General features: G+C 44.0%; 3 protein-coding genes across 3 annotated transcripts in view; 2 read left to right on the forward strand and 1 right to left on the reverse strand.

Moving 5' to 3' along the window:
• Window positions 1-1,108, reverse strand: part of LOC134366952 (H(+)/Cl(-) exchange transporter 4-like) — a 30,401-nt gene extending 29,293 nt beyond the window's left edge. The window contains 2 exon segments of the mRNA XM_063083531.1: window positions 984-1,069; window positions 1,072-1,108. Of these exon segments, the coding sequence (XP_062939601.1) occupies window positions 984-1,069; window positions 1,072-1,096 (111 nt within the window). The 5' untranslated portion in view covers window positions 1,097-1,108.
• LOC134367154 (G-protein coupled receptor 143-like) overlaps window positions 1-26,517 on the forward strand; it is a 238,537-nt gene that overhangs the window by 52,193 nt on the left and 159,827 nt on the right. The window lies entirely within an intron of this gene.
• The window catches only part of LOC134367012 (protein Shroom2-like), a 65,991-nt gene continuing 51,736 nt past the window's right edge, over window positions 12,263-26,517 (forward strand). Inside the window, exon 1 of the mRNA XM_063083662.1 lies at window positions 12,263-12,407. Coding sequence (XP_062939732.1) covers window positions 12,263-12,407 — 145 coding nt within the window. The remainder of the gene's footprint in view (window positions 12,408-26,517) is intronic.

A 26,517-nucleotide genomic window follows, 5' to 3' on the forward strand; every position in this document is an offset into this window, starting at 1 on the left:
CACCTCTCCCTGCTTCTCCTCAGGGTTTGTCACTGGCACCCACCTACCTCCCGCAGAACTCCTAACTCATGGCATTGCCCAGGGTCCTGACCGCCTCCTTCCGTCTCCCTCCACATTCCCCAGCCACCCTGGCCACCTCTAAAGCTTCAGCACCCACTCTCATGCCAGGGACCTGTCACTTTTTTTTTGCAGCTGGCCGGTAAGGGGATCAGAACCCTTGACCTTGGTGTTGCAAGGCTGCGCTCTAACCAACTGAGCCAACCGGCCAGCCCTTACTCTCGTTTCTAGACTCAACTGCTTTCTTCCCCTTCCAGGAATCCCCCACCAGACCCCTGGAGCTCCCTGAATTGCCCAAGTGTGCCATGTTCTTTCATGCCTCTGACTTAGGAAAGGGCCACTCTGGTGATTAGATGCTTTTCCCTTTGTCTGCCCAGTGAACTCTTAGTCTTCCTTCAAGTCCCAACTGAAATATCAGCCTCTGAGAACCTGTTCTCTAACGTCCCTCTTAGAGGATCCCATAGCACTTACACGTAGCTTCACTGCAGCCCATTAAAATATATATCGACTGCCAACTAGACGCCCGGCCCCATAACATGTGCTTTCACACACACAGCCTCACTTACCCTTGAGGAATAATCACCTCTGTCCCCACAGATGAGAAAATGAGGGGCCCAGAAATGGCACCCCCAAAGTCACCTAGCCCGAAGGTGTCAAGGGCAGGAAGTGCACCAGATTCATCTGGTTCCAGAGTCCCCTCCTTGTACTCTGCACCCCATTACTTCTATATGACCCAGCCTCCCACACCCAGCACCCGGAGCTACAGCCATCTGTCCACATCTCTGCCCTCGCCCCACTCTTCTTTAGAACCTAACCTGGTACAGGACACATGAACCTGAGCCCCCACTCAACAACTTCCGGATTCAAGCATGCCACAGCCACTTGTAGGGGTCCCCTTCAGCTTGTCCCTTCACAACGCCACCTACCTTTCTGGGTCTGTCGGTGTCCCGTGAATTTTCCCTTAGCCAGTCGATGGTGTGGAAGTCCTCATTATGTCCGCACATCGAGAAAAATCCATCAGGTTTCCAGTGCCACTCATCGCTCCTGCATTGACCAGGCTAGTTACACCTGAGAGAGAAAAACGGTCATGGAAAAGGTGAACAGGACATGTACACGGACATGGCAGAAGATAACCCATGGGCTCTATTTTCTTACACAACCAGAAGTTATCTCAGCATAGGCATCTCCTCTGTAGTAACATATATACACAGTCAGTTCTCATTATAGGTAGAAGAAGTGTTCTATAAAGTCGCTTCAGACACTACATTAGCAAAAACTCAATGACCGCTCCTAGAGGAATACAGGGTTAGGGCCCTGAGAGCCTCTGCTCACATTCTCGTCAACAAATCAATACATAACCTTGTATCTCATGTTTCTGTCTACAGACACTGTAGTTAATAGATAGTGCTCAGTCATTAACATTGAACTCATGGCCAACAGCACTACCACTCACGTCTGGGTGAAGCTTCTCCGACACACGTATTCTCTCCATAAAACACAGCACAGCCTTCCTGCACGTGGGAACACTAGACAGCACTTCATCACTCAGTTTCAGGGCCATTTTAAACAGCAACATTACCAAGCAAAAAGCACAAAAATGTGAAAAATGTGGCACTAAATAGAACACAGAAAGGACACTTGTTTAAAGCATGAGACTGAAAACAAGAAGGCAGAGCGTTGCCTTCTTCGACCTCAGCGAGGAACATGTGCTTCTGGCAACTCAATTTTTTGCCACTGTGCACCTGCACATGTCTGTGAATGACCTTGAAAGCACCACCAGTATTGATTCGGAGGCTACAAATAAATTTGAGTGAGCAGGCAAATAAGCAAATACGAAATCCAAAAATGAGGAGCAACTAGATACATTTCTGAGAAGTCCCACATCCTGCAAAAGCAAGGTGTCAACATGAGAGTGTCGAGGGCTAATAGGATTGACGCATACCACTCAAAATCAAATAATTGTAGCCAAACTGGTAACTGGTTCCCCTGGGAGATAAGTGGACCACTCGGGCAGACAGTCTATGTGGTTGTCATCGCAGATATTCATAATGCACAGCACCAGTGGAGTGAAGACGCTGGTGGGAGCCAAGGCAATCTGCAGATGGCAGCGGCCCTCTGCACTCCTGGCGCCAACACGGACATGGATAAGGGAGGTAGGAAAACCCGTCACGAGCCAAGAGCCATGCAAGGCTGGAGGCACACTGCCCTGGGCAAGGAGCTCTGGGCACAGACGCTCATTTTTAATTCTTCTTAAAATACAGTCAGAAGGGCTCTTGCTGCCAGGGTAGTAGCAAAGGTGAATGTCTCTTCCTTTCCTGTCTGAGATCACAATTCCACTCGCACTATTCCAGCTCCCCTTGCCTGGAAAACAATTGCAAGTGAACCAACACATCTGCCAGGCTCTCTTGCCATCAGAGCCTGATTTACAGATCCCGTGGGAGCTAATCTGGAGCAGGCCAGTGCTCACCACCAGTTAGCAGAAAGAATAACATGCTCCTACAGAGACCGGAGGTTGAAATATGCACTAAATAAAAACTACTTTGGTAAAGAGCATGGGAATTTGAATTATAGGATGAGGGCCACAAAAGTGCCAAAATAGATGGTTAAAATGTTGAAGGGTGGTTATAAAAATATATGAGTGCGGACTTCTCATTGCTTTTGTATTTCTATATCTGGAGGACTCAGTCATGACCTGATGACGCTGGATTTTAATCAAATTGAAAAGTCGCTATGGGCAAAGTAATCACCTTCCAAGCAATAAAATGGCCACAGTGATAGATTTATTGACCGTCCGTGCAACTCGGCTGCTTTAAAACTTTAAAAGTTTGAGGTTTGAGCAGTGCCAAGTCCAAAACTACACCCATTGGTGAGTATCCAGGGAAGAGTCGCATTGCATAAGGCAGGAGCAGCCAATAACAGAACCAGTAATATAAGGGAAGGGGTCAAATTAGAGCACAAAGATTTCATTCTCATCTCTACAAAAACAAGATGGTAATAACTTATTACATGTGGTAAAGAAAATCTCTGATGGGAAAAATAAGATGACAGGCTATTGGCCCACAGTGGGAGCTCTCATCAGAAAAACCCAGCTGGCATATAGAATAATTGCAGAGACCTGGATATTGTATTTGCTGCTTGAAATTTAACCAAACCTCTAGTCAAACAACTACTCCAGGCAATAATGCGTGAGATAAAAATTCGCTCTGGAGAAAAATTACATCTTTAAACTTTGATGGAGCATGTTATGATCGTGATGATTAGACACATAATTGGTAGAGGAAAGTAAACATGATATAATCTGCAGAGCCTCGGGGGCTTTGTTGGGGGCCTGGAAGGAAATGGTGATGTCATGTCTGAAATTGGAGTTAAGAGACGACCAGAACAGAGACAGTGCAAGAAGAGAACACCCGGGTGGGAAAATGGGAAGGACTCTATTTGGGATCCACCTGAAAGGTGAAATGGATGAGGAACTAGAATCCAGCCAGGCAGGGGAGCCACAGGGAGGGAACTCCAAGGATTTGCTAACTGAGAAATAAACTGAAGCTCTGTTTGTTCAATAAAGTACAAGGAACAACCCCAAATGGATGCACACAGTCATTTGCAACTTACAAGGGAGCCCTTGCTCCTCCCACCTGTTTTTATTTCTTCTCTCCAACAAGAATATTTCTGCTGGCAGATGACACCTGCGCTTACGTCCTCAAGGCCATGGGTTCAAGGAAGAACAGCATCCTACAGCCTGGATCTAAGATTTCTACTTGGCCTGGATCATTTAGGTCAGGGCTCAGGAAACTGCAGCCCATGGGCCGAACCCAGCCTGCTGCCCGGTTTGTAAATAAAGTTTTACTGGCACACAAGCATATCTACTTGTTTACATATTGTCTATGGCAGCGTTCACGTTACAACAGCAGGGTTGAGTAGTTACGACAAAGACCATATCACCCACAAAGCCTGGAATGTTCACCATCTCGCCCTTTACAGAAAAAGTTTGTTGACCTCAGATCTCTGCAGCAGACCACAAAAGTGGCCCATATTCTCTAGCCCTCCCTGTCTCCACTGCCTTTTCCATGTGACTTTGCAGCTCCTCTTCATTAAGAGGGAGTCTATTCTCTACTCCTGTGTCATGCAATAGAAGTGACAGTACACATGAATTGAGCCTAGACCCCAAGTGGCGGTGCAGCCTCTGCTCTTTTCCTGGGGCCTCTGTTTCCACCATGAGAAGAAGCCTCACTAGAAGGCTGGAAGATGAGAGGCCACAGGGAACTGAGTTGGGTCAACTCAGCTGATGCCATCCCGGATCATCTCGGCCCATCTGACCACAGATTCCTAAGTGAGCCCAGCCAAGATCCGCAGCTTTGGCCCAGTCAAACCACACAGCAGACCCACAGACTTGTGAGGACAAAGTGGTTATTGTTTTAAGCCACTGAGTCTTTCAAAGGAGTTGTTATACAGCAGCATCATAACAATGGACAACAGACAGAACGTACTTGGGCTCTGGGAGAGGAGAAAGGACGACAGGGTAGAAGGAGTGAAGTAGCAAGGGGTGACGAAGCTATCAGAAGAGACAGGATGGACCAGAACGCGCCCTAGTCCACGCCGGAGGCATCCTGCCTGACAATATAACATCTCTCTTACCACAGCCATTATTTACATTTGCTTACAAAGGGACTCTGGAAGACGTGCAGGACACCTAGGTCCTTATCCAATCCCTTAAGGGAAGAAAGTCTCTGTATGTTTGGTCTCCCAGCATGAAGACCTCAAGAGGCTAGGGTCAGCCTTCAACAGCAGTTGCTAACGACCGAACCTGTCCAGTGAAACCCACTTCAGCCAGCGCCAGTGATGACAAGGCTGTGTTATTATGACATCATCAATGATGTCATTTGTGACTGATTCTGAAGGCAACTCTGATTGGGCTGGCTCACCTTCAGAGCAGGGATCTCTACCATTTAAAGGAAACCTGGGGCTGACCAGTTAGCTCAGTTGGTTAAAGCACGGTGCTGATAACACCGAGGTCTGGGTTATCTGCTGCCAACGCCATAACACCATGGCTCAGACAGTATCAATAATCTTATCACTCTCTCCCCTGGTACTAGGGTTTGACTGGGCTCAAAGGAGCTGGGGATGGAAGATTCAATAGCTAGAGACTAGAATAGCTGGGGCTCCCCAGGCATCTCTCTCTCCATGTGGCATCCCACGTGGTCCCTCCAGCACGGCAGCTTTGGGTGGCAGGACTTCTTACCTGGAGGCTCTCGGCTCCAAAACCAGCGTTGAGAGAGAGACCAGGGAGAAGCTGTGTCATCTTGCATGACTGAGCCTCAGAAGTTAGGCAGCATCTCTTTGCCACATGCTGTCCCTCGAGACAGTCACAATAGCCCACCCAGGTTCAAGGGGAGAGGAAGTAGACTCCACCTATTGATGGGAGAATGGCAAACCTCTACAAGAGCATCCGAAAATCAAAAATATTTTTGTGGCTATTTTTGAAAAATACAACTAACCACTCAACTTACGAAAAATCTCAGCAAATACAGAAAAGTATCAAAAGGAAAATAAGGATTACCTGTCATAACACTCTAGATAGAGAACTGCTACAACCTGTTGCTATGTTTTCTACACAGATATATTTTTTAACAAATTGGGGGTATAATACATCTGTTTTTTCCCTCTATATTTTGAGCATTTATCATGAGAGGCAAAATTGCAAAGTGATTCAAAACACACACTCTGGGGCAGCACTGCCCGGGTTCAAATCTCACACTCTGCCACTTTCTAGCTGTGTGGCCTTAGACAAGCTGCTGAAAGAACGAGTGTGGTGGACCGCAAGAACCACCAGGGCCAAAGAGTAGCCTGAACACTCAGGTGACTTCATCCATGACAGGACACTGCAAGGAGAGCCTTTCTGATGTCATACGCTGGACATATAAACCACCTCCTTTGCTGTCCCTGCGAGCTACTGCACATCAAAGGTAATGCTGTCACTGACCCAGGCGCTACAGAACATGAGGGCAGCCTCCACATCCCCCATCTTGAGACACTGTAATGACACCTTACGATGTGACCCTACCAGACCAGGCTTCTTTGATAAACAAGGGCCCACCCTGGACCCAGCACAACATTGCTGCTAAAGAAGTTAGATGCACGGTCCAGCTCACCTGGTCACCCAGGTCACTGTGCTTCTGACAGACCAGCTCTAAATTGGGGCTTTCATGTCCCCTTCTCAGTTTTGATTAATTTGTTAGAATCACTAGCAAAACTCAAGAAAACGCTTTTACCACTTGATTATATTAAATATTATGAACAATACGGATGAACAGCCAGATGAAGAAATGTGTAAGGCGAGGTCTGGAAGGGTCCTGAGTGCAGGTGCTTCTGTCCCCATGGAGTTGGCGTGTGCCACCCTGCCAGCACGTGGATGTGTTTGCCAACCCAGAAGCTGTCTGAATACTGTACTTTGGGGATGTTTATGGAGGCTTCATCACATAGGCAGGATTTTATTAACTCAGTCTCCAGCCCTCTCCCCCTCCAGGATTCTAATCATGGCTTGGTCTTTCTGATGACCATCCCCCATCTAGGAGCCCACCAAGAGTTGCCTTGTTAGGACAAAAGACACTCCCATCACCCAGGAATTTCCAAGGGATTAGGAGCTCTGTGTCAGGAGCTACAGCCAAAGACCAAATATAAGAAAAAAAGATTCTCCTAGCACCCCCATTACTCAGGAAATTCCAAGGGTTTTAGGAATTCTGTGCCAGGATCTGGGAAGAAACCAAATACAAACTCCTCCATGTAACACAATATCACAGTTCCTGACTCTGCTCACCTCGAATCTTTCTTCTCCAATGAGATGCGCAGCATGCAGGAGACAGAGGAATAAATTTACCTTTGAGTGTCATTTATATGAGTGGTTCTTAAACCAACTTCAAATTTACATTATCTAAAGAGCATTGTATTTGTTTGTTTTCTGTTGCTTATAACAAAATACCTGAATCTGGGTAATTTGTAAAGAAACAAAATTTATTTATTACAGTTTTGGACGCTGGGAAGTACCCGGTCCAGGGGACACATCTGGTGAGCGCAATTCAGTGTGTCACACGGTGAGAGACATGGCATGTGCGACAGAGAACTAACCTGCTCTGTCACTCTCCTGATGAAGCCATCAGAACCAGCCCATTGCTCCATGAATGGATCAATCTGTTGACGAGGGCACGGTCCTCACAATCTAATCACCTCTTAAAGGCCTCACCTATCAAATACTGTGATTGAATTTCCTACCCTCTTAGAACTGTCAAAGTGGAGATTAAGTTTCTAGTACATGAAACTTGGGGGGTGGCACATTCAACTCATAGCAAGCATTTAAGAAATGCTGCACCATAGACCAATTAAGTCCGAATCCCTGCATGATGTCCCCGGCCAGGGTGGAGATACACTGGCTTACACGACTCCATCTTGCTCACAATAACCAATGAATATTTGTTGATCATTTCAACCTCTTCATGATGCTTGGGCAAATATTCCTTGACCCTGGAAACTAGAAACGTTGGGGTTTGTAAAGGAGAGAGAAAAGTGGAATAGCTACAAATGCCTCTGTATTATTCCCTTGGAGTGGGGTGGGGAGTGGGTGTGGGAGTAAGGGTTTACTTTCCGCCTACCAAAAATCCTTGCTATTTGTGTTGAATATCTTCCTTCGCTCAGTTTCCATAGCTTTCTGTCTGTGTCTCACCAGCGAGTGAATCTGCTGGGTAGAGGCGATTTGTTATGTATTTGCTCACCTGCGGTTAACTCTTGGCACCGAGCATCTCACTTAGCTCTTGTAGTGCTCTCTGTGTGTGCCTGGGCTACCATAACAGTAGCACAGGCTGGGGCTTCAACAACAGATATTTATTTTGTCTCAGCTCTGGAGGCCAGAAGTCCCAGATCCAGTTCTGGCAGGGTTGGTTTCTGATGGAGACTCTCTTCCTGACCTGCAGATGACACACCCTGCTGCATCCTCACAAGGTGGAGAGGAGAGCTCTGGTGTCTCCTCCTCTTCTTATAAGGGTACTAGCCCTGTTGGATTAGGGCCCTCCACCTTTATGACCTCATTTAAACTTTATCACCTTTTCACAGGCCCTATCTTCAAGGACGGTCACATTGGGAGTTAGGACTTCATCTTATGAATTTTGGGGAGACACAATTCAGTCTGTCGCATTCCACCCCTGGCCCCACACAACTCATAACCGTCTCACATGCAAAATGTATTTATTTCATTCTGACAGACCCAAAACTCTTAACTCACTCCAGCATCAACTCTGAAGACTAAAGTCCACAGCCTCATCTAAATATCATCTGAATCAGATATGGGTGACACTTAAGGTATGATTTATCCTGAGGCAAGATTCTTTTCCCTCCATGAACCTGCAAAACCAGACAAATTATGTGCTCTTAAAATACAGTGGTGCAGTGGTGGGACAGGCATGGATAGACACTCCCATTGCAAAAGGGAGGGATAGGAAAGAAGGAGGGGGTGACGAGTATCAAGCAAGTACGAAACCTAGCAAGGCAAATGCCGTCAGCTCTTAAGGCTGGGGAACAAGCCTCTCTGGCCTGATGCCCAGATTTCCCGGCTCACTGGTGGGGCAGCATCACCCTCATGGCTCTAGGGGGTGCCCCCATTGTCTCTGCGAGGGCCCTGCCCTCTGCAGCTGAGGAGGGAACAGCCTTGTTCCCTGGCCCTGTGATAGGAGCAGCAGCCCCGTGGTCTCTGAATCGCCTTCAGCGTCATTCCTCAGTTTTCTTAAAGAATAGTGCATGTGCTTATCTGAATATCTCCGTGGTCACATCCTGTAGAGTCAAAGAAGTCCAGCAGTCTTCTTTCATTCTGTCCCAATTTCTCTGTCCCCTGCAGTTCAAACTGGCAGTCTCTCTGCTGGTATGATTCCATCTCTATTCCTGGCTTCTGCTGAGATGGCTGGTTGACATCATGGGGAACCACTTCATGGAGCGACTGTCCAGCCACCCCCTTGGTGTTCTCTCCAGAACAAGCTTCCTCATTTTCCACATCCCTCTCTCTGTCCCTTTGTTCGTCCTCCATCCCTCCATCCATCTTTAAGTCAATCCATCCTTCGGTCCATCCTGTCATCCCTCCCTCCATCCATCCTTTCTCCCCCCATTCCTCCAGTCCTCCATGCGTCTGAACATAATACACTCCAGGGCCTGTGCTAGGTCCTGGTGCACAAGACCTCTGTGATCCTTGACTTCGTGGTGTGCAGAGTCTAGGGGGGGGGGGCATCAGAAGACACTTGTCCTTCCGTGAAGATTCAGAGCACAGTCTTGGGATCAGGATTGCGTGGGCTTGTGGGGAGGCTGCCTCTCCAGGGAAAGGGGACTATGGGTGCCTGGAGGGAGAAGATTCTTTGAGTTAAGGTCATTTCCAGGCTTTGGCACTGGGCTGCTGATTTGGAGGATGCAAAGCTGAAAGACCTGTGTCCTTGCAGTCTCCTTCTCTGTGATTGGATTGCTGGGCTACAGTGTCCAAAAGTCAGGCAGGTGTGGCCCTTTGGCTTTCCCTGGTTTCTGGACCTGAGGGTAATTCCTTACTTCTGTCCTGTCCCCTCTGCTGTCATGAAGCAGGCCTTGGGCACTCGAGGTTGCGTCAGCAGAAGGAGCTCACTGTGGAGTTCTGATAAGCAGTGTTCCAGTGATACGGGTGGCTGGGCAGTTCTGCACATAATGACACAGGTCCCAGTTACCTGACGGTTTTCTTTGCTGGCAGCGGCAAACTCTGCTCAGCTGGCCTCAGGCGCCCAGTGCTGCTGGCTCGCTCTTAGGGATTTGCATTGACAAGTTTGAGAGAACAAATGCATTTCAGAAAAATGATGCGCCTCGTGTTCTAAGTGTCTCTTTCAGTTTTGGAGGCAGCGGGCTGTTGTGCTTTTGTTTTGACTGTCCAGTGGTCCTGTTGGTCTGACCTCGGCTCCCCCTGGCCAGGGCTCAAGGTAGCACTTCTTCCTGCCTCATGGCCATGTGCATCAGCACAGAGCAGGAATGCCCACGGGCCGCAGGCCTTGCACCAAAATGGACCATGTTCCCCCACCACGGGATGCGCGACCTCCCTCTTTACGGAGCCGGTGCCCAGAGCAGGCTGCGTGCCCTTACCCAGCAGGAGCAGATCGCCACCTCCCTACCCCTGCGGACCGCGTGCCCTCACCCCTCAAGAGCAGGTCCCCCCAATGGGCCACGCATCCTCACCCAGGCACTAAGATGTGGAGCCCTAACCGTGCATGGAGCCGGTTCCCATCCCGAGGGTCACGCACCCTTCCACTGCATGGTGCAAGTCCAACCGCGCCTTCAACCCACACGACTTGCATTGAAGAGGGACATCAGACATCATAGCATCAGAGAGATGGGTATCATAGAGGACATCACAGACAGTAGCGTCACAGAGAAGGGTTCACCGAGGGACGTGCTAGGTTACAACATAGAGAGCAGTATCATAGAGAGACTTTATACATAATACCATAGAGGAGGGTGTCATCAAGGGACATCATAGGTAACATATGATAGGGCCGTATTATAGAGGGACTTCACAGATCCTACCAAGGGGGGGTGTCATAGAAGAACATCATTCATAACATCATAGAGAGGAGTATCATAGAGGGACATTGTTTATAATACCATAGAGAGAGATTTCACAGAGGGACATTATTGATAGTACTATAGAGAGGAGCATCATAAAGGGATATCATTGATAATAGCAGAGAAAGGGTGTCATAAAGGGACATTATACATAATACAATAGAGAGGGGTGGCATAGAGGTACATCATACATAATGTCATGAAGAGGGGAATCATAGGAAAATCGTAGATAATAGCATCATGGAGTGGGGTATCATAGAGGGGCATCCTAGATAGTATCAGAGAGAGAGAGAGAGGAATCATAGAGGGGCATTATAGATAATAGCATCATAGAGAGGGGTATCATAGCGGGACATCATAGTAGGATCATACAGAAGGGTTTCGTTCAGGGACGTAGTAGGTAATATCATAGAGAGGGGTGACCTAATGGGACATTATGGGTTAGAGCATCACAGAGAGGGTATCAGAGAGGGACATCACAGATAATGACGTGGAGAGGGGGATCATAGAGGGACAGTATAGGTAACATACAGAGGGCAATCAGACAGACATCGTAGATAATGTCATAAAGAAAGGAATCATAGAGGGCGCCGAAGCGGGACACGCACCCTAACCTGGACACCGATACAGTTTGGAGCCCTCACTCCGCATGCAGCAGCAGGTTGCCACCTCGCCGATGGCGTGCCCTCACTCAGCAATAGCAAGTCCCCCCACTCCTCGTGGGACTCGAGCTCTCATCCTGCATTGACCGGGTCCCTCCCGTGGGCCATGCCTCACCTGGAAACCGATAAAGCCTGGAGCCCACAAACCACACTGAGCAGGTCCCACTACAGGCCGCTTGCCCTCACCCTGCACAGATGGTGCATATCCTCACGAGGGTCGCATGTCCTCACGAGGGTCGCATGCTCTCAGCCCACAGGGGTAGGTCTTCCCGCCCAGGGGCCGTGCGCAGTCACCCGGACACTATAAGTTCTAGCGACCTAACTCTGCCAGGCGCAGGTCCACCACGTGGGCTGCGTGCCCTCACCAGCACATGGAAAAGTTTGGAGCCCCTAACCGAGCACGGACCAGGTCACCCCGGGCAGTCCGTGTGCCCTCACCCAATACGATGCAGGACACTCCGCGGGCCGCCGGTCCTCTTCCCAAACGGAGCATGTTCCACCCCCTCGGGATGCATGCCCTCACTCCGTACGGACCAGGTCACCCCCGTGAACCGCAAGCCCTCACCACGCAGGAGCAGATCCTGCCCTGAGGGCCTCCTGCCCTCACTCCGTAAGGAGCACTACCCCTCCGTGGGCCACAAGCCCTCACCCAGACACCGATAAGGTCTGGAGACCTCACGATGCACAAAGCAGGTCCCCCGATGGTCGCATGCCCTCACCCGCATGGGGCGTGTTCCCACGCAGGCCCCACGCCTCACGCCAAGAAGATTGTTCTTGCGCCCTTCCCCCCACAGAGCAGGAACTCCCGTGACCTGCGCTCACTCACCCAGCACTGAGCAGCTCCCCACCACAGGTCGCACACTGTCACCTGGACAGATAAAGTCTGGAGCCCTCAAGGTGAACCGAGCCGGTACCCTGGCCGAACCTGCTCCCTCACCATGCACGGAGCTGGTCCCCCTCGAGGGCTACACGCCCTCACCCTGCAGGAGCATGTCCCACCACCCACCTCCCTCGTCCGTGTGAACTCACCCCACACGGAGCAGGACCCCCACAGGCAGCACAGCCTCACCCCGCATGAAGCCGGTAACCCTGGGCCTTCACCCAGCATGAGGTGTATCATAGAGAAGCATCATAGATAATATCATAGAGAGCTGAATCATAGAGGGGCATTACAGATAATATCATAGACAGCCGAATCATAGACGGGCGTGACACATAATATCATAGAGACAAGAATCATAGAGGAGCATTATAGATAAAATCATAGATGAGACATAGAGGAGCATTATTAGATAGTATTATAGAGAGAGTAATCAGAGAGGGGCATTATAGATAATATCATAGAAACAAGAATCATAGAGGAGCGTTTTAGATAATATATAGACAGGAATCATAGAGGGGCTTTATAGATAGTATCATACAGAGTAGAATCATAGCGGGGCATTATTAGCTAATATCACAGAGAGTGGGATCACAGAGGGGCATTATAGATAATATGATAGAGAGAGGAATCATGGAGGGGCATTATACATAGTATCATATAGAGAGGAATCATAAAGGAGAATTATAGATAATGTCATAGTGAGCGAAATCATAGAGGGGCCTTGCACATAATATCATAGACAGAGGAATCAGAGGGGCATTACACATAATATTAGAGAGAGAAAAACTACAGACGAGCATTATAGGAAATATCATAGAGACAGCAATCATAGAGGGGCATTACAGATAATATGATAGAGACCAGAATCATAGAGGGGCAGTATAGATAATATCATAGAGAGTGGAATTAGAGAGGGGCATTATAGATAGTATCATAGAAAGAGGAACCATAGAGGGGCATGACAGATAATATCATAGAGAGCTGAATCATAGAGGGGCATTATAGATAACATCATAGAGAGGCATTACACATAATATAGAGAGTGGAATCAAAGAGGGGCATTATAGTTAATATAGAGAGTGAAATCATAGAGGAGCATTACACATAATATCATAGAAAAATCATAGAGGAACATTATAGAAAATATCCTAGACAGGAATCATAGAGGAGCATTATAGATAATATCATACAGAACGGAATCATACAGGGGCATTATAGATAACATCATAGAGACTGGAATCATAGAGGGGCATTACACATAGTGTCATAGAGAGAAGAATCACAGAGGAGCATTATATATATAATATCATAGAGAGAGGATTCATAGAGGTGCATTATAGATAATATCATAGAGGAATCATAGCAGAGCATTATAGATAGTATCATAGAATACGGAATCATAGCCGGATATTATAGATAGTATCATAGAGAGTGGAATCATTGAGGGGCATTACACATACTATCATAGAGAGAAGAATCACAGAGGAGCATTATATGTAATATCATACAGAGGATTCATAGAGAGGCATTTCATATAATATCATGAAGAGAAGAATCATACAGGAGCATTACAGATAATACATAGAGAGAGGATTCATAGAGGAGCATTACACATAATATCACAGACAGAGGAATCATAGAGGAGCATTTTTTGATAATATCATAGAGACAGAACCAGAGTGAGGCATTATAGATAGTAACATAGAGAGCGGAATAAGTGGCTCAAACAGACTGAGTGGCTCAAACAGCAGACATGTGTTTCTCACAGTTCTGGAGGATGGAAGTCTGAGGTCATGGCACCACCACGGTTGCGTTCTGGTGAGGACTCTTCCTATTGCTGACTTCTCATTGCATCCTCACCTGTCACAAAGAGAGCAAACTAGCTCTCTGGCCTCTGAAGAGGGCACTGAACCCATACATGAGGGCTGTGCCCTCAGGACCCAATCACCCTCCAAAGACCCCACCTCCACACACTATCACTCCGGGGGGTCATTTCAACATGGGGATTGGGGGTGGGGGACACAAGCGTTCAGTCCGTAACAGATGTCAACTTCTTGGTATCCTGTTACACCTCTTTTCTCTGTGTAACGGTTACTAAGAAAAAGAATTACACAAATACTCAAGCACTAAGGATGCATTGAGGCCCAGACAGACTGCACTTAGGTAATTCTCCATCAGGAGGAGTGAAACCGAGTGTGGCAGCCACCTCCAATGTTAGCGTCTCCCTTTTATTGTAAAGACAAGGAAGTTTTACAAGAAAATTCAGTTGATTTAACCATTATAAAAATAAGGATATCAGCAGAATTATGGCTAACAATTGGAAAACTAGTAAAATCATTGAAATAAGCCAAGTGACATTCCATAATGCAATTTACAAAAGGTTAAGTCTATCTGCCAACAAAAGCTTGATCTTAGCAAACACTGTTTATCCCTACAGCAATTTCCCCAGCATTTTTACATATCAATCAAGTATTTGTCTGTCCCTGAGCCAGCAACCTTGCTGTGCTACAGTTCTATATCTTACAACAGAGACTTTAGCCTGGGGAAAGTTTCCTGTCTTTTGCAAGGTTAACATTTCTATATGTAATCCCAAAACTTTAGGTTAAATCAGAGACTAAAGGGTTTGGAGGCCCTGTGAAGTACATTTGCTTTATAGTATACTCAACAGTATCCTGTGTATAAGAAAAGTATTTTTCTTCAGCAACATCTTTCTAAATTTAAGTGAAAAAGAACCCAAAATGATATCTAAGAAGTAGAAGGTGGTGTAGATGTCAATGGGTAAGACAGCCATGACCTAGAGGGCAGAAGGAAAGGGACATGCCTCGTGGAACTTCCAGTCTGTATATTCACCTTGAAGTGACAAAATATTAATTATAAGTAGGCTGTGGAACACATGTATTATGATCCTCAGAACAACTACAGACAACTCAGCAGAGAGAGTGGTTTATAGAATGTCTTCTCAATATTAGACAGATCATTTGGCAAAGAATCAGTAGAGAAACACAAGATCTAAACAATACTCTAGACTAATTGGAATTGGCAGATACTTACAGAACATTCCATCCAACAACCTCAGAATATTCATTCTTCTCATCAGCACATGGATCATCTCCAGGATAGATCACATATTAGGTCACAAATCAAGTCTCAATAAATTCAAAAAAAATGGAATTATCCCATGTATTTTCTCAGACCACAATGTATTAAAACTAGAAATTAATAACAAACAAAACTCTGGATACTATACAAACACATGGAAATTAAACAGCAGTCTACTTAATGACATATGGGTCCAAGAAGAAATCAAGCAGGAAATCAAAAAATTTATTGAAACTAATGAAAACAATGATACATCATACCAAAACCTGTGGGATACTGCAAAAGCAGTATTAAGGGGGAAATTTATTGCATTAAATGCTCACTTCAGAAGAAAGGAAAGATAGCAAGTGAACAACCTAACACTTCTCCTTAAAGAATTAGAAAAACAAGAACAATCCAAACCTAAAGTTAGCAGATGGAAAGAAATCTTTAAGATCAGAGCAGAACTTAATGAAATTGAAACCCAAAAAACAATACAAAAGGTCAGTGAATCAAAAAGTTGGTTTTTTGAAAAGATAAATAAAATTGACAAACCATTAGCATGGCTAACAAAAAAAAAAAAAAAAAGAACAGAGAAGGCTCAAATAACAATAATTAGAAATGAAAAAGGCGATATTATAACTGATTCATCTGAAATACAAGGAATCATTCGAGACTACTATAAACAACTATGCGCCAACAAATTTGAAAATCTGGAGGAAATGGATAAATTTCTGGACACACACAAGCTCCCAAAACTGAACCATGAAGACATAGAAAATTTGAATAGACCAATAACAATAAAGGAGATTGAAGCTGTTATCAGAAGGCTCCCAACATAGAAAACCCCAGGACCAGATGGATTCACAGCAGAATTTTACCAAACATTCAAAGAGGAATTGGCACCGATTATTTACAAACTATTCCAAAAGATTGAAACAGACTCAAATCTCCCAAACTCATTCTATGAAGCAAACATCATCCTGATACCAAAACCAGGTAAAGATATAACCAAAAAACTTATGGAAATTCTCCCCAGAATAATGCCCATGCACACAAAATTATGCACAAGTTCATAACCCCCTTGGAACCTATTCATTGACTTCATTTTCAAAGTAAGTGACAATTCCCCAAAGTTTGTTTTTTTTTTCATGTATGGGCTAGAAACTCTCCCATCTCCTAATCTTCAGGTTATTTTTTAAACAAATTAACTTTACCAGTTAAAAACATGCCTAGAATATTAATGAGCACAGATATATTGTGCTAAAGACCATTTTCTTAAACAGCCATGAGTGTTGGTTCCCATATTTAAAGTTGAAGGAAAAATTGTAATTCTTATAAAATCAAAGTCATTTTCCTTTCTTTCAAAAAACATGACTAAAATGCAAGTTAATATTTGAAAGGGAAGGATGTTGCTGCAGAAAGAATATCTCAGGAGTGCAGGAAATTCTAAATGCAGTGAGATCATGTAAGCATCTCATAGACGTGACACCTGTGGTCTGCACGCTGCCAGTATGGGGCTTCTCGTTCATCTTTTTTGTTTTGCTTTATAAATACTTTATTTAAATAATTTTTCTAAGGCTTGGTTGAAGTACAGTGCACATACCATAAAATTCACCTTTGAATGTGTACAATTCGGTGCTTTTTAGTATATTCACAGAATAGTACAACCATCACCACTGCCTAATTGCAGGACATTTTCATCACCCCAGGAAGAAACCCCAGACCCATTAGCAGTCTCTATTAGTATCTGAGGCTTTCTATTCTGTCCCTCAAAAAGTTTTCCTGGGTGAATCTTGTACATGTCTGGCAGAAGACCTTGAATCCAACCTGCTGTTCCTTCAGTGAGCCCTGGACTTTGGGATGGGATTTAGAAACCATAATCTGGGCACTGGTGGTGCCTTTTCTCCTGAGTTGTCACCATATCTCAATCTCTTTAGTGGATAAGACTAGGATATATGAATTTCTGAGATGAAAAAAATCATTATGAGTTTCAATTTGTCCTTAACTTACAGAATTGTTGTTTACTGCAATTATATTCTTCATTTCTTTATCAAAGATTCAAACCCAACAAAACTGACATAATTACTTATTTGCTTTATTCTGTAACATAGAAAATTTTTTTAAATTTTACCAATATCATTAGTAAGCATAATAGATAAAGGTTAATGTTTCTTTGAAGCTCTATTTGTCCCTAAAATTGATTGTACTAGGCTTCGATAGTCAAAACACTGCATTCTAAAGTTATTTAGTGTAAAAGTTTTCTTTCTATGGTTATATCACCAGCTTGATAAGCAATTAAGTTTATTTCCTTCAGCTTGTTTTCTATTTTTAGGGATTTATTTTGTCTTTTTTATATAGTTTTCTTTTTGAATATGTAAAATATTTACATAATTTCAAAGTCAAATTTACATAATCAGGTTCATTCAGAAAACAGTCTAAATAAACATCTGTTCCCATCCCCATTCTATTCTCTCCCACTGTAGATAACATTTAAATTTTATTTTTCAGTATTTTCTTTTGCACATATGTGCAAAAGGGTATGTGTTCACATTTATTCCACCTCTTATAAAATGCTACCATAGTGTGTATATAGCTTAGCACCTTGCTTTTTTCACTGGGCAATGCATTCTTGGAGATCACTCTAATATGTAAACATCCTTCGTATTGTTTTCATGGCTGCAAAGCATTCTATTGTGCGGATGTGCTCTGATTTATTCAATCAGTTATGTATGTATAAATGTGTGTGTGTGTGTATGTATTATAACTTTGTGCATATATATTTTTGAATTTTTGCCAGTATATCTTTGGGATAGATTCCTAGGACTGCTGTATCAAAGGGTCAATACATTTGTAATTTTAAAAAACATTGCTAAATCTTCCACTATAGGGGGTGTAGTGAATTGAATTTTGTCCTTCCAAAACTCATTGAAGCTTGAATTGTATCCCCCACATTTTATGTATTAGAAACTTAGCCCCCACTGTGGCTGTTAAGAGAGTGGGAAATCCTATTATGGTAATTGAAAGGTGGAGTCTTGAAGAGGTGATTGGATTGCAGGACTTTGCAGTAGTGGATGGATTAAAAATGGTGGTCAGGGGCCTGGTTCTGAGGGCTTTAAAAGAGGAGGAGAGTCTGTCTTTCTCTCTCTGCTCTCTCCGCTTCCACCATCTTGCAATGTGAGACCACAGAGTCACTGTTGCCACCACCAGATGCACTTTGGACTTCCTAGCCTCAGAAACTGTAAGGAATAAATTTTGTTTTCTTTATAAATCACCCAGTTCCGTGTATTTTGTTATAAACAACACAAATGGACTAATACAGGGGGGATCCATTTTGCACTCCCATGAGCCAGCTATGAAAATATCTGCTTCCTCACAGCCCTGTCAAAGAATACATTGAAAAACACTGAATTTTTCTTCAATATGATTGGTGAGAAAGGCTATCTCTATGTTATTTCAATGACCTTTTTTTTTTAGTAAGACTGAGTACACCTTCAAATGTTTAGTGGCTATTGTTTTTTTCTCAGCATTGTCTGGCAGTTGTCTGTTGCTCTGTAACAGATTCCTGCAGCACTAAGTGGCCTCAAGCAATGCACATTTATTACCTCGAAGCTTCTGTGGATCAGGAGTTTGAGCACAGCTTAGCCGGTCCTCTGCTTCATGGACTCTCACAAAGCTGCAATTAAAATGCCAGCTGGGCCTGTGGTCTCATCTGAAAACTCAGTGGGGAAGGATCCACTTCACGGCTCACTTACACTGTTGTTGGTGGGATTCATTTCCTTAGTTCCTCAAATGCTACTGGCCAGAGCCTTCAGTTCCTTACCGTATGTGCCTATGTCTGTAGAACTTCTCACAACATGGCAGAGCAAGTAAGTGAGACAGCCAGGGACAGCCAGCAACGGAGAGAGTGCTAAGAAGAAGGAAGTCATGATGTTTGTATAACTGAACCACAGAAGTCACAGCCCATGGCTTTTGCCACTTCCTATTCATAGAAGCAAGCCACTAGGTCCAGCCCACACTTCGCAGGAAGGTGTCAGGGGTATGACTACGAGGAAGGTGGGGATCTCTGGGCCATGTCACAAGCTGCCCACCACAGTATCTAATTATGTTTCTAGCACCTTCCTCTTCTGACTTGTTGGTATTCTTGATTTTTAGAAGCTCTTAATATGGTATGGACATTTGCCCTTTGTGCTCTCAGTCACAAATATCTTTCTTAATTTGTCATCTGGTTTTGTACTTTGCTTATCGTATTTTTGTTATGCAAATGAATTGGTAATGTTTACCTATTGTTAAATTTTTTAATCTTCCTTTTATTGCTTTTGGTATTTGAGTCATAGTTTAGGTGTATTTCTCCAACTTACATGTTTTAAAGGCCTTTGTTCATTTTTTCCTGGCTCTTGAATGGGTCCATTCCTACTGTATTCATTTGCAATTTATCCTGATGTAGTCTATTGGGTCAAATTTTATTTTTTCCAAATAACTCTCTTTTTGTACAATACCACTGAATTTTAAAATCCATATTTTCTCCAATGATTTGAGATGTTATCATTTCCATATTAAATTTCCGTAGATATTGGGCTCATTTCTGGACATCCTATTTGACTCCTTTAGTGTATTTGTATATTCATGTACCAGTCCTACCCTGCTTTAAATTTCAGGGATTGTAATAGTTCATTTTCTTTCACTTATAACAGAATACCTGAAACTGGGTAACTTATTAAAAAAAGAAATTTATTTCTTACAGATTTGCATGCTAGGAAGTCCAAGGCTGATGGGGTGTATCTTGTGAGAGCCTTCTTTTTGGTGGGGCCTCTGCAGAGCCCCGAGGTGGCACCAGGCATCACATGGCAAGATGGCAAGAGCGTGTTAACATGCTCACTTAATCTCCTTATGAAGCCTCACAGTGCCACTCCCATTATAAACCCCATATCCATTAATCCATTACTCCATGAATAAATTAACTATTCATAAGGATAGAGCCCTCACAATCCAATCACTTCCCAAAAGCACAATTTTTCAAATATCATAGTCGGATTTCCCATCCTCTTTTCACTGTTACACTGGAGATCAGGCTTCAGTCTGAGTTTTGGAGGGACATTCAAACCAGAGTAGAGATTTTATTAGTCAGGGTCCTCCAGAGAATTAGAACCAATAGGATATATAGATAGATGTGGAGTACGCATAAAGCAAATGTACGTCACAGGGCCTGGTTTTCCAAAGCCTTGCAGTTTCAAATATTGACCTTGCAAAGGACAGGAATTTTTCCCCAGGCTGTCTAGTCTCTGTTGTAAGATAAAGAATTGTAACACAGCAAGGTTGCTGGCTCAAAGACAGACAGGTTCCTGATGGATATGTAAAGATACTGGGAAATTGCTGTAAGAAGAGAATGTTGGCTAAGTCCAAGCTTTTGAGAGTGGATTGAATTAATTGCATTACAGAATGTCACCTTGCTTGTCTTACTGAATGTTACCAGTTTCTATTGTTAAACTTGTTTAACTGTACTTGGAAAAAACCCCACCTGTGTTCTCTTCCTGTAACTTCCTGGTCTGGAGAATAAATGTAGGAAGAGAACTCCAGCTTGTGGTTAATTTCCCAAATGGAAGGAATGCCTCTATCTTGAGGGTTCTGGGAGATTAACTTCATTTTGGGGCTTCTCACTGCTCAGAAGAGATGGGCCTTGAGTAATCTCTGGCAGCTCCATCACCCAGGGCAATAGGGGTGACAAATCCGTGGGAGCTAGAGCAACAGATAGACATAGATAGAGATAGATATATAGACATCAATAAATGACAGGGGATTCATTAGGGGAATTGGCTCATGTAACTACAGCGAATGAGAAGTCCCACAACAAGCTGTCTGCAAGCTGGAGACCCTGGGTTCCCAGTAGCCTGACTCGATTCAAGTCCAAAAGCCTCAGAACCAGGGAAGGCAACGGTATAACTCTCAGTCCAAGGCCAAAGCTCTGAGAACCCAGTGGGCTGCTGGTATAAGTTCTGGAGTCCAAATGCTGGAGAGCCTAGAGTTCTGATGTCCAAGGGCAGGAGAAGGAGGATGTCCCAGCTCCAGGAGAAAGAAAGAATTCACCTTTCCTCTGCCTACTTATTCTATCTGGGTCCCCACACGATTGGACCATGACCACCCACATTGAGGGTAGATCTTCCCCACTCAGTTCACCAACTCACAGGCCAAACTCCTCTGGAAACATCTTGATAGACACATCCAGAAAGAACGCTTTACCAGTTCTCTAGGTATTTCTTAATCTAGTGAACACTTAACAGCATCACAGAGACTTATTTTAAAATAGTATGTATGTTATTTGGGATCTTATTCCTTCCACACCCTGAGGACTTTCTTGTTTCTACTTATTTTCCATATGAACTTTATAATCAACTTGCCTTACTTCAGACTGGAAAAAACACAAAACTCTCAGTATTTTCGTTAGGATAATGCCAAGTTTATACATTAACTTAGGGATCATTTACATATTTATAATATTGAGTCTTCTTATTCAAGAATATGGGATGTCTTTCCCTTTGTTGAAGTCTACTTTTGCAGTTGAAGGAAAGCTTAAGGTAGTTTTCTTTGCATTGGGTTGTTTCCAGTACAGGGCAATTATCCATAAAGCGACTCAATGCATTTGCATTTGGGTTTATGCATGACTACAGGTTTTCATTTCTCTTGGGCAGATATCTTGGAGTAGGATTGCTGGGGAGTGTGGCAATCTAATTTATTCTTAGACTTTCAACACATGGAGAGTGTTACTTATTCCATTCTGCATTTATAGTTGTGGGGAGGATGGGTTAAATACTTCCTCTCTTCTGGTGATTATCAATGGAATGATTACAATGGTTTTATTTTGTTTTGTTTTTTAACTTCTACTAGGAGTACAGGTTTTGTTTATACAAATTTAGGTCACTGCTCCCAGCACCCCACTCAACAGGTGTGCCTTTTTTGGGCTGTGGAGAGCTTTTTTGTCCCAAACTTCATGGGTGGCCTAACTAGCTCTGAGGGTAACTTCTAAGCCCCCAATTGTCCTTATCTGATTCCATTGCAAAATCATGCTTAAGGCCAGCCCTGGGGGGACAGACAACTTCAGCTCATTCTCTTGCCGATTAAGTCCTTCAGTGAACATCAATGTATTTCATGTGAGAAGTGCCACCAAACATTCAACCAAAAGCTATGGGGACATAACATATACCTTCTTCTTGTGCGGCTTGATAGCCCACAGCTTTTCAGGTGTATAAAAGGCCTCAATCAAGGATAAATAAATGGCCGAAAAATTAAGGGATTCGTAGGTTAAACATTAGACATACTTTTATCTCAGATTTCCACACACCGAATGTTCCTATTGAGTCCACAGAAAAGAGATCAAAAGGCAAACCTGAAATGTTCGTCTTCTCAAGGAATATTTATTTAAGTCTTGGAGAGCATTTTAAATTTGGTTCCCCCTGTGAAATGTCAGTCTATCAGTTATGAATGCATGCTCCACAAACACTGCCTAGGAACCCAGCAGGGTGGGTTTGCTCATATAACGTCAAACAAATGCTTTGCCTCTGGGCTTTGTGTTCTGATTTGTGCGCAAGGAATTCCCCCTTTCTGATGGATATTTTGTAGAGTTTTTTAAATTCATTTTGTAATTGAAACATAATTGATTATACATATTTCTGGAGTACAGAGTTGACTATCAACTTACTCCATTATTTAAGGAAAAAGCAAACAGAGTGTGTCCTGTGTACTTCCTGTTGGTGCAACACACACCAAAGGGTGCTGGAAAGGCTGGTGGCATTTCTTTCATTCTTTCTCCCCACTAGAGAGCCTTCTAGGGTATCTGGGAGCCGGAAGGGTGGTGTATGGCATTTGGGCAGGAGGCGAGAGCTGAAAGGTGCCAGTGAGGGGCGGGCCCAGCTCGGTGTTGGTGACCCCTTCCTCCCCCACAATCTCATTCTCAGTCCCACACCAGACTCTGAGGAAACACCAGGAGGTGACCGTCACCCTCATACCCAATGAGCTGAGTGCTTTGTGCTTCGTGAACAGCTTCCACCTTCCACATCATGGCCAACCCGTTGGCAGCCCCGGTGAAGGGACCAGATTGGCCTGTGTGTTGGAAAGTATCATATTCCTGTGGTGGGGAACAGGACACAGGGCAGGTTACTCCTGTCCTTTACAAGAAGGAATAAAATGTAGAGATTCTAAGTGACTTGTCACCAGTCAGAGGTGGAGCTAAGATGAAAGTCCTGGTCTTCACACGCAGAGGCCTTATCGGTTCTCGGCGACATTACCAGTGTCACCTGTACCCAGGGTGATGGAGACGGAGACCCAAAGTATTACTCAAAGCCCATTTTTCCTCAGCAAAGGAGAGGCCCAGAATGGGTTAATTCCAGAAGATGACTTCTTCAAGACAGAAGTATTCCTTGGAAAAAAATAAATAAATAAACCAAACTAGGTTTTTTCTCGCTTTTTGTTGTCTAGCCAAGAAAGTTACAGAAAAGAACACAGGTGGTTAATCAGTCTCAGAGAAAACATAAACAAACTGGCTACATATTTTTCATTAAAGCAGGGGCAACTTAAAAACGGTACAATTTACCATCAAAGGAATCATAAAACTGAGCTATGTGACATGCAAAAGAACCAATGAGATAATTGTTATGGCAACACTTAGTTCCCTAGGAAGGTGAAATGTGGAACGAACCGCTAATTGGGAGAGTAGCTTTGAAGCTTTTAACTCACATACTCTTTCTTAAGAAGGTTAAGCTGCACCATGGGTATCTTGGCCTTAGAGCAAGCACTTTTGCTTTGTTACGATTTTCATATCCACACCAGAGACTTTTCAGTCCTGTACAAGTTTTCTGTTTTTTTCCCAAGCTTAGCATTTCTATGTGCAATACTAAAAGTTTAGGTTATTCCTCAAACTACAAGGCTTTGGCCTTGCTAAAACTAAGGACAGTGGTCCTACTATGCTCCAGCCTAAACGAAAGGGCTTTGGCCCTTCTAACAGCTAAGGACTGTTGCCCTACTAAAATAAAGATCCTGTAACCTACAGCCTGATCTAAGGACTGTGGTCCTTCTAATCTAAGGGCTGTGGCCCTCTTGGGTTCTTCCTCTGGAAGCGTAGGGCAAACAATATTTTAGCCTAAAAGACTCCATCTCTCTCCCTTTCCTAGAGTTCTCTTGTTTCCTCTTCTAAGAGGAAGGCTACCCCAACAGACAAAGCCAGGGGAAGCGGCAATGTTGTGTGTGGTTTCTCCATGAAATGTCAAAGCCCAGCTAGACTCCCACTTTGCCGCAGTCCATTTAGAAATCTATTTCTGCGAAGCACAATCTTCCAAACTTTGATTGTTAACACCGGATTAAGAAGAAAGCATATGGCTTATTTTTAAAATACCAAAAAATTCCTCCCTGCCCTAGCACCAAACCAGAGACATCCCAGTGTTTTTCAACAAAAGGACGAACGCACAGATTGGGACATGAAGAGCACAGAATGCTGTGGGACGGTATCCGTGAGCCGGGTGATGCTACACTCAACAATACAGATGAAATTCAAAAGCGTTATGTTGAGTGAAAGAAACCAGACACCAAAGATAAAAGCCACGTGCTTCCATTTATATTATGTTCAAAAACATGCAGAAGTAATTTGTGAGAAGAGGAGTCAGGATAGTGGTTAGATCTGGGTGAGGGCAGGAAGTGGTGGCTATGGACTGGCAAGAAGCAGGAGGGAAGTTTTTAGGAGAGAGCGATACCCCGTATCTTGATCTGAGAGGAGGTGACAGGGGTGTATGCCCATGTGAAAATTCATAGAACTTTGCACTGCAGATTTGTATATTTTATTCTTTGTAAATTTTACCCTAAGTATAATCTAAAAGAAAAAGGAATAAAATATAAAAATAAAAACACAAACTGCAGGTTTCTCTCTTTTGTTATCTCCCATCTGCCCTTTTCTCTCCACTCTGCCCACTTTTATTCCAGTTTACTTCGACTCCATGCTTAGTGTATGAGTTTCTGGAATTTTGGCCACAGTACGTATTAAATTAAAACTGTGTACATCTACACCCTTAAGCATCATCAGATGACCACAATATTGAAAGTTAAATACGGAGTGGGAAGAATGGGATCTATCATTGCAATCAAAAGGAAACAAAATCACATGAGTGCATTATGAGTTTCAGACCGTCAATATCTAACCCTGGTTCCTTGTTTAAGAAAACCTAAGGAAGGTGCGTGCCAGGTGACCCTGACTTCTCTAGCAAAGCCCTCTGGCTCCTGTCACAGAACATCTTTCAATCCAGTGTGGGTCTTCCTATGGTTTTCCAACTTATGACTCACAAATTGCAATGACCTTTTGATCCAGGACCTAAAAATAATAATAATAACAGCAATAATTAAAATAAATGTTCTGTTCTAGAAAGACTTCTCAAATTCAAGGTCATATCAGACGACTCTGCACTTTTTAATGTGTCCCTATTGTAACATGCCCACACCAGCCCTGGTGGTCATGGCGACATGAGAATGTTTGCATTTGCTTCTGTGACAACTGGAGAGTTACTGCCATTTGTACTTCTGAGAAGCCAACCTCCTCACTTTTCTTATTTGGTGGGAAAGACTATCACGGTTTATCATTTTGTCCCAGTTAAGGAGATCCTTGAGACTTCCCGGGAGTCATTTAGATTAATCATCTCACCGTCTCCGAGAAGAAGTTCATGGTCTTCACTGGATCGTCCCACAAAAAGAGGTGAGCCCAGGCCACCTGGATTTTGCTTTAAATGACCATCATCACATTTCCAGCATGATCTTCTAGACTCTGTGCTCTTGGCGTTTTTAACTGAGGCCGCCTGAGTGTCACTAGGAACATAAATGATAACTCACAGCTCTGGGTAGTGTCATCTCCATCATCACAGCTTACTTTACATGACAGCAGTCATGCGACTGAGTGTGAGTGTGGGAAAGTCAATGGTTGATTCATGTCTAGAAACACAGTGATAGTATCGCCAACCACAGCGTGTCATTCCCCTAAACCTAAACGCATCCTCTATCTTTATATAGTATCTGCTTTTGTGTGATACTTTTTATTGTGGAAAACATATATAACATAGAATTTACCATCTTACCCATGTTTAGGTGTACACTTCAGTGGCATTAAGTATATTTAGTGGCTGTGCAACCATCACCTCCAGAACTTTTTCATCTTCCCCAGCTGAAACTCTGTCCCCAATTCCTGCCCCCGGCAGTCCCTGGCAA

Source organism: Cynocephalus volans, chromosome X (genome assembly GCF_027409185.1).
Source record: "Cynocephalus volans isolate mCynVol1 chromosome X, mCynVol1.pri, whole genome shotgun sequence".
NCBI lineage: Eukaryota > Metazoa > Chordata > Mammalia > Dermoptera > Cynocephalidae > Cynocephalus > Cynocephalus volans.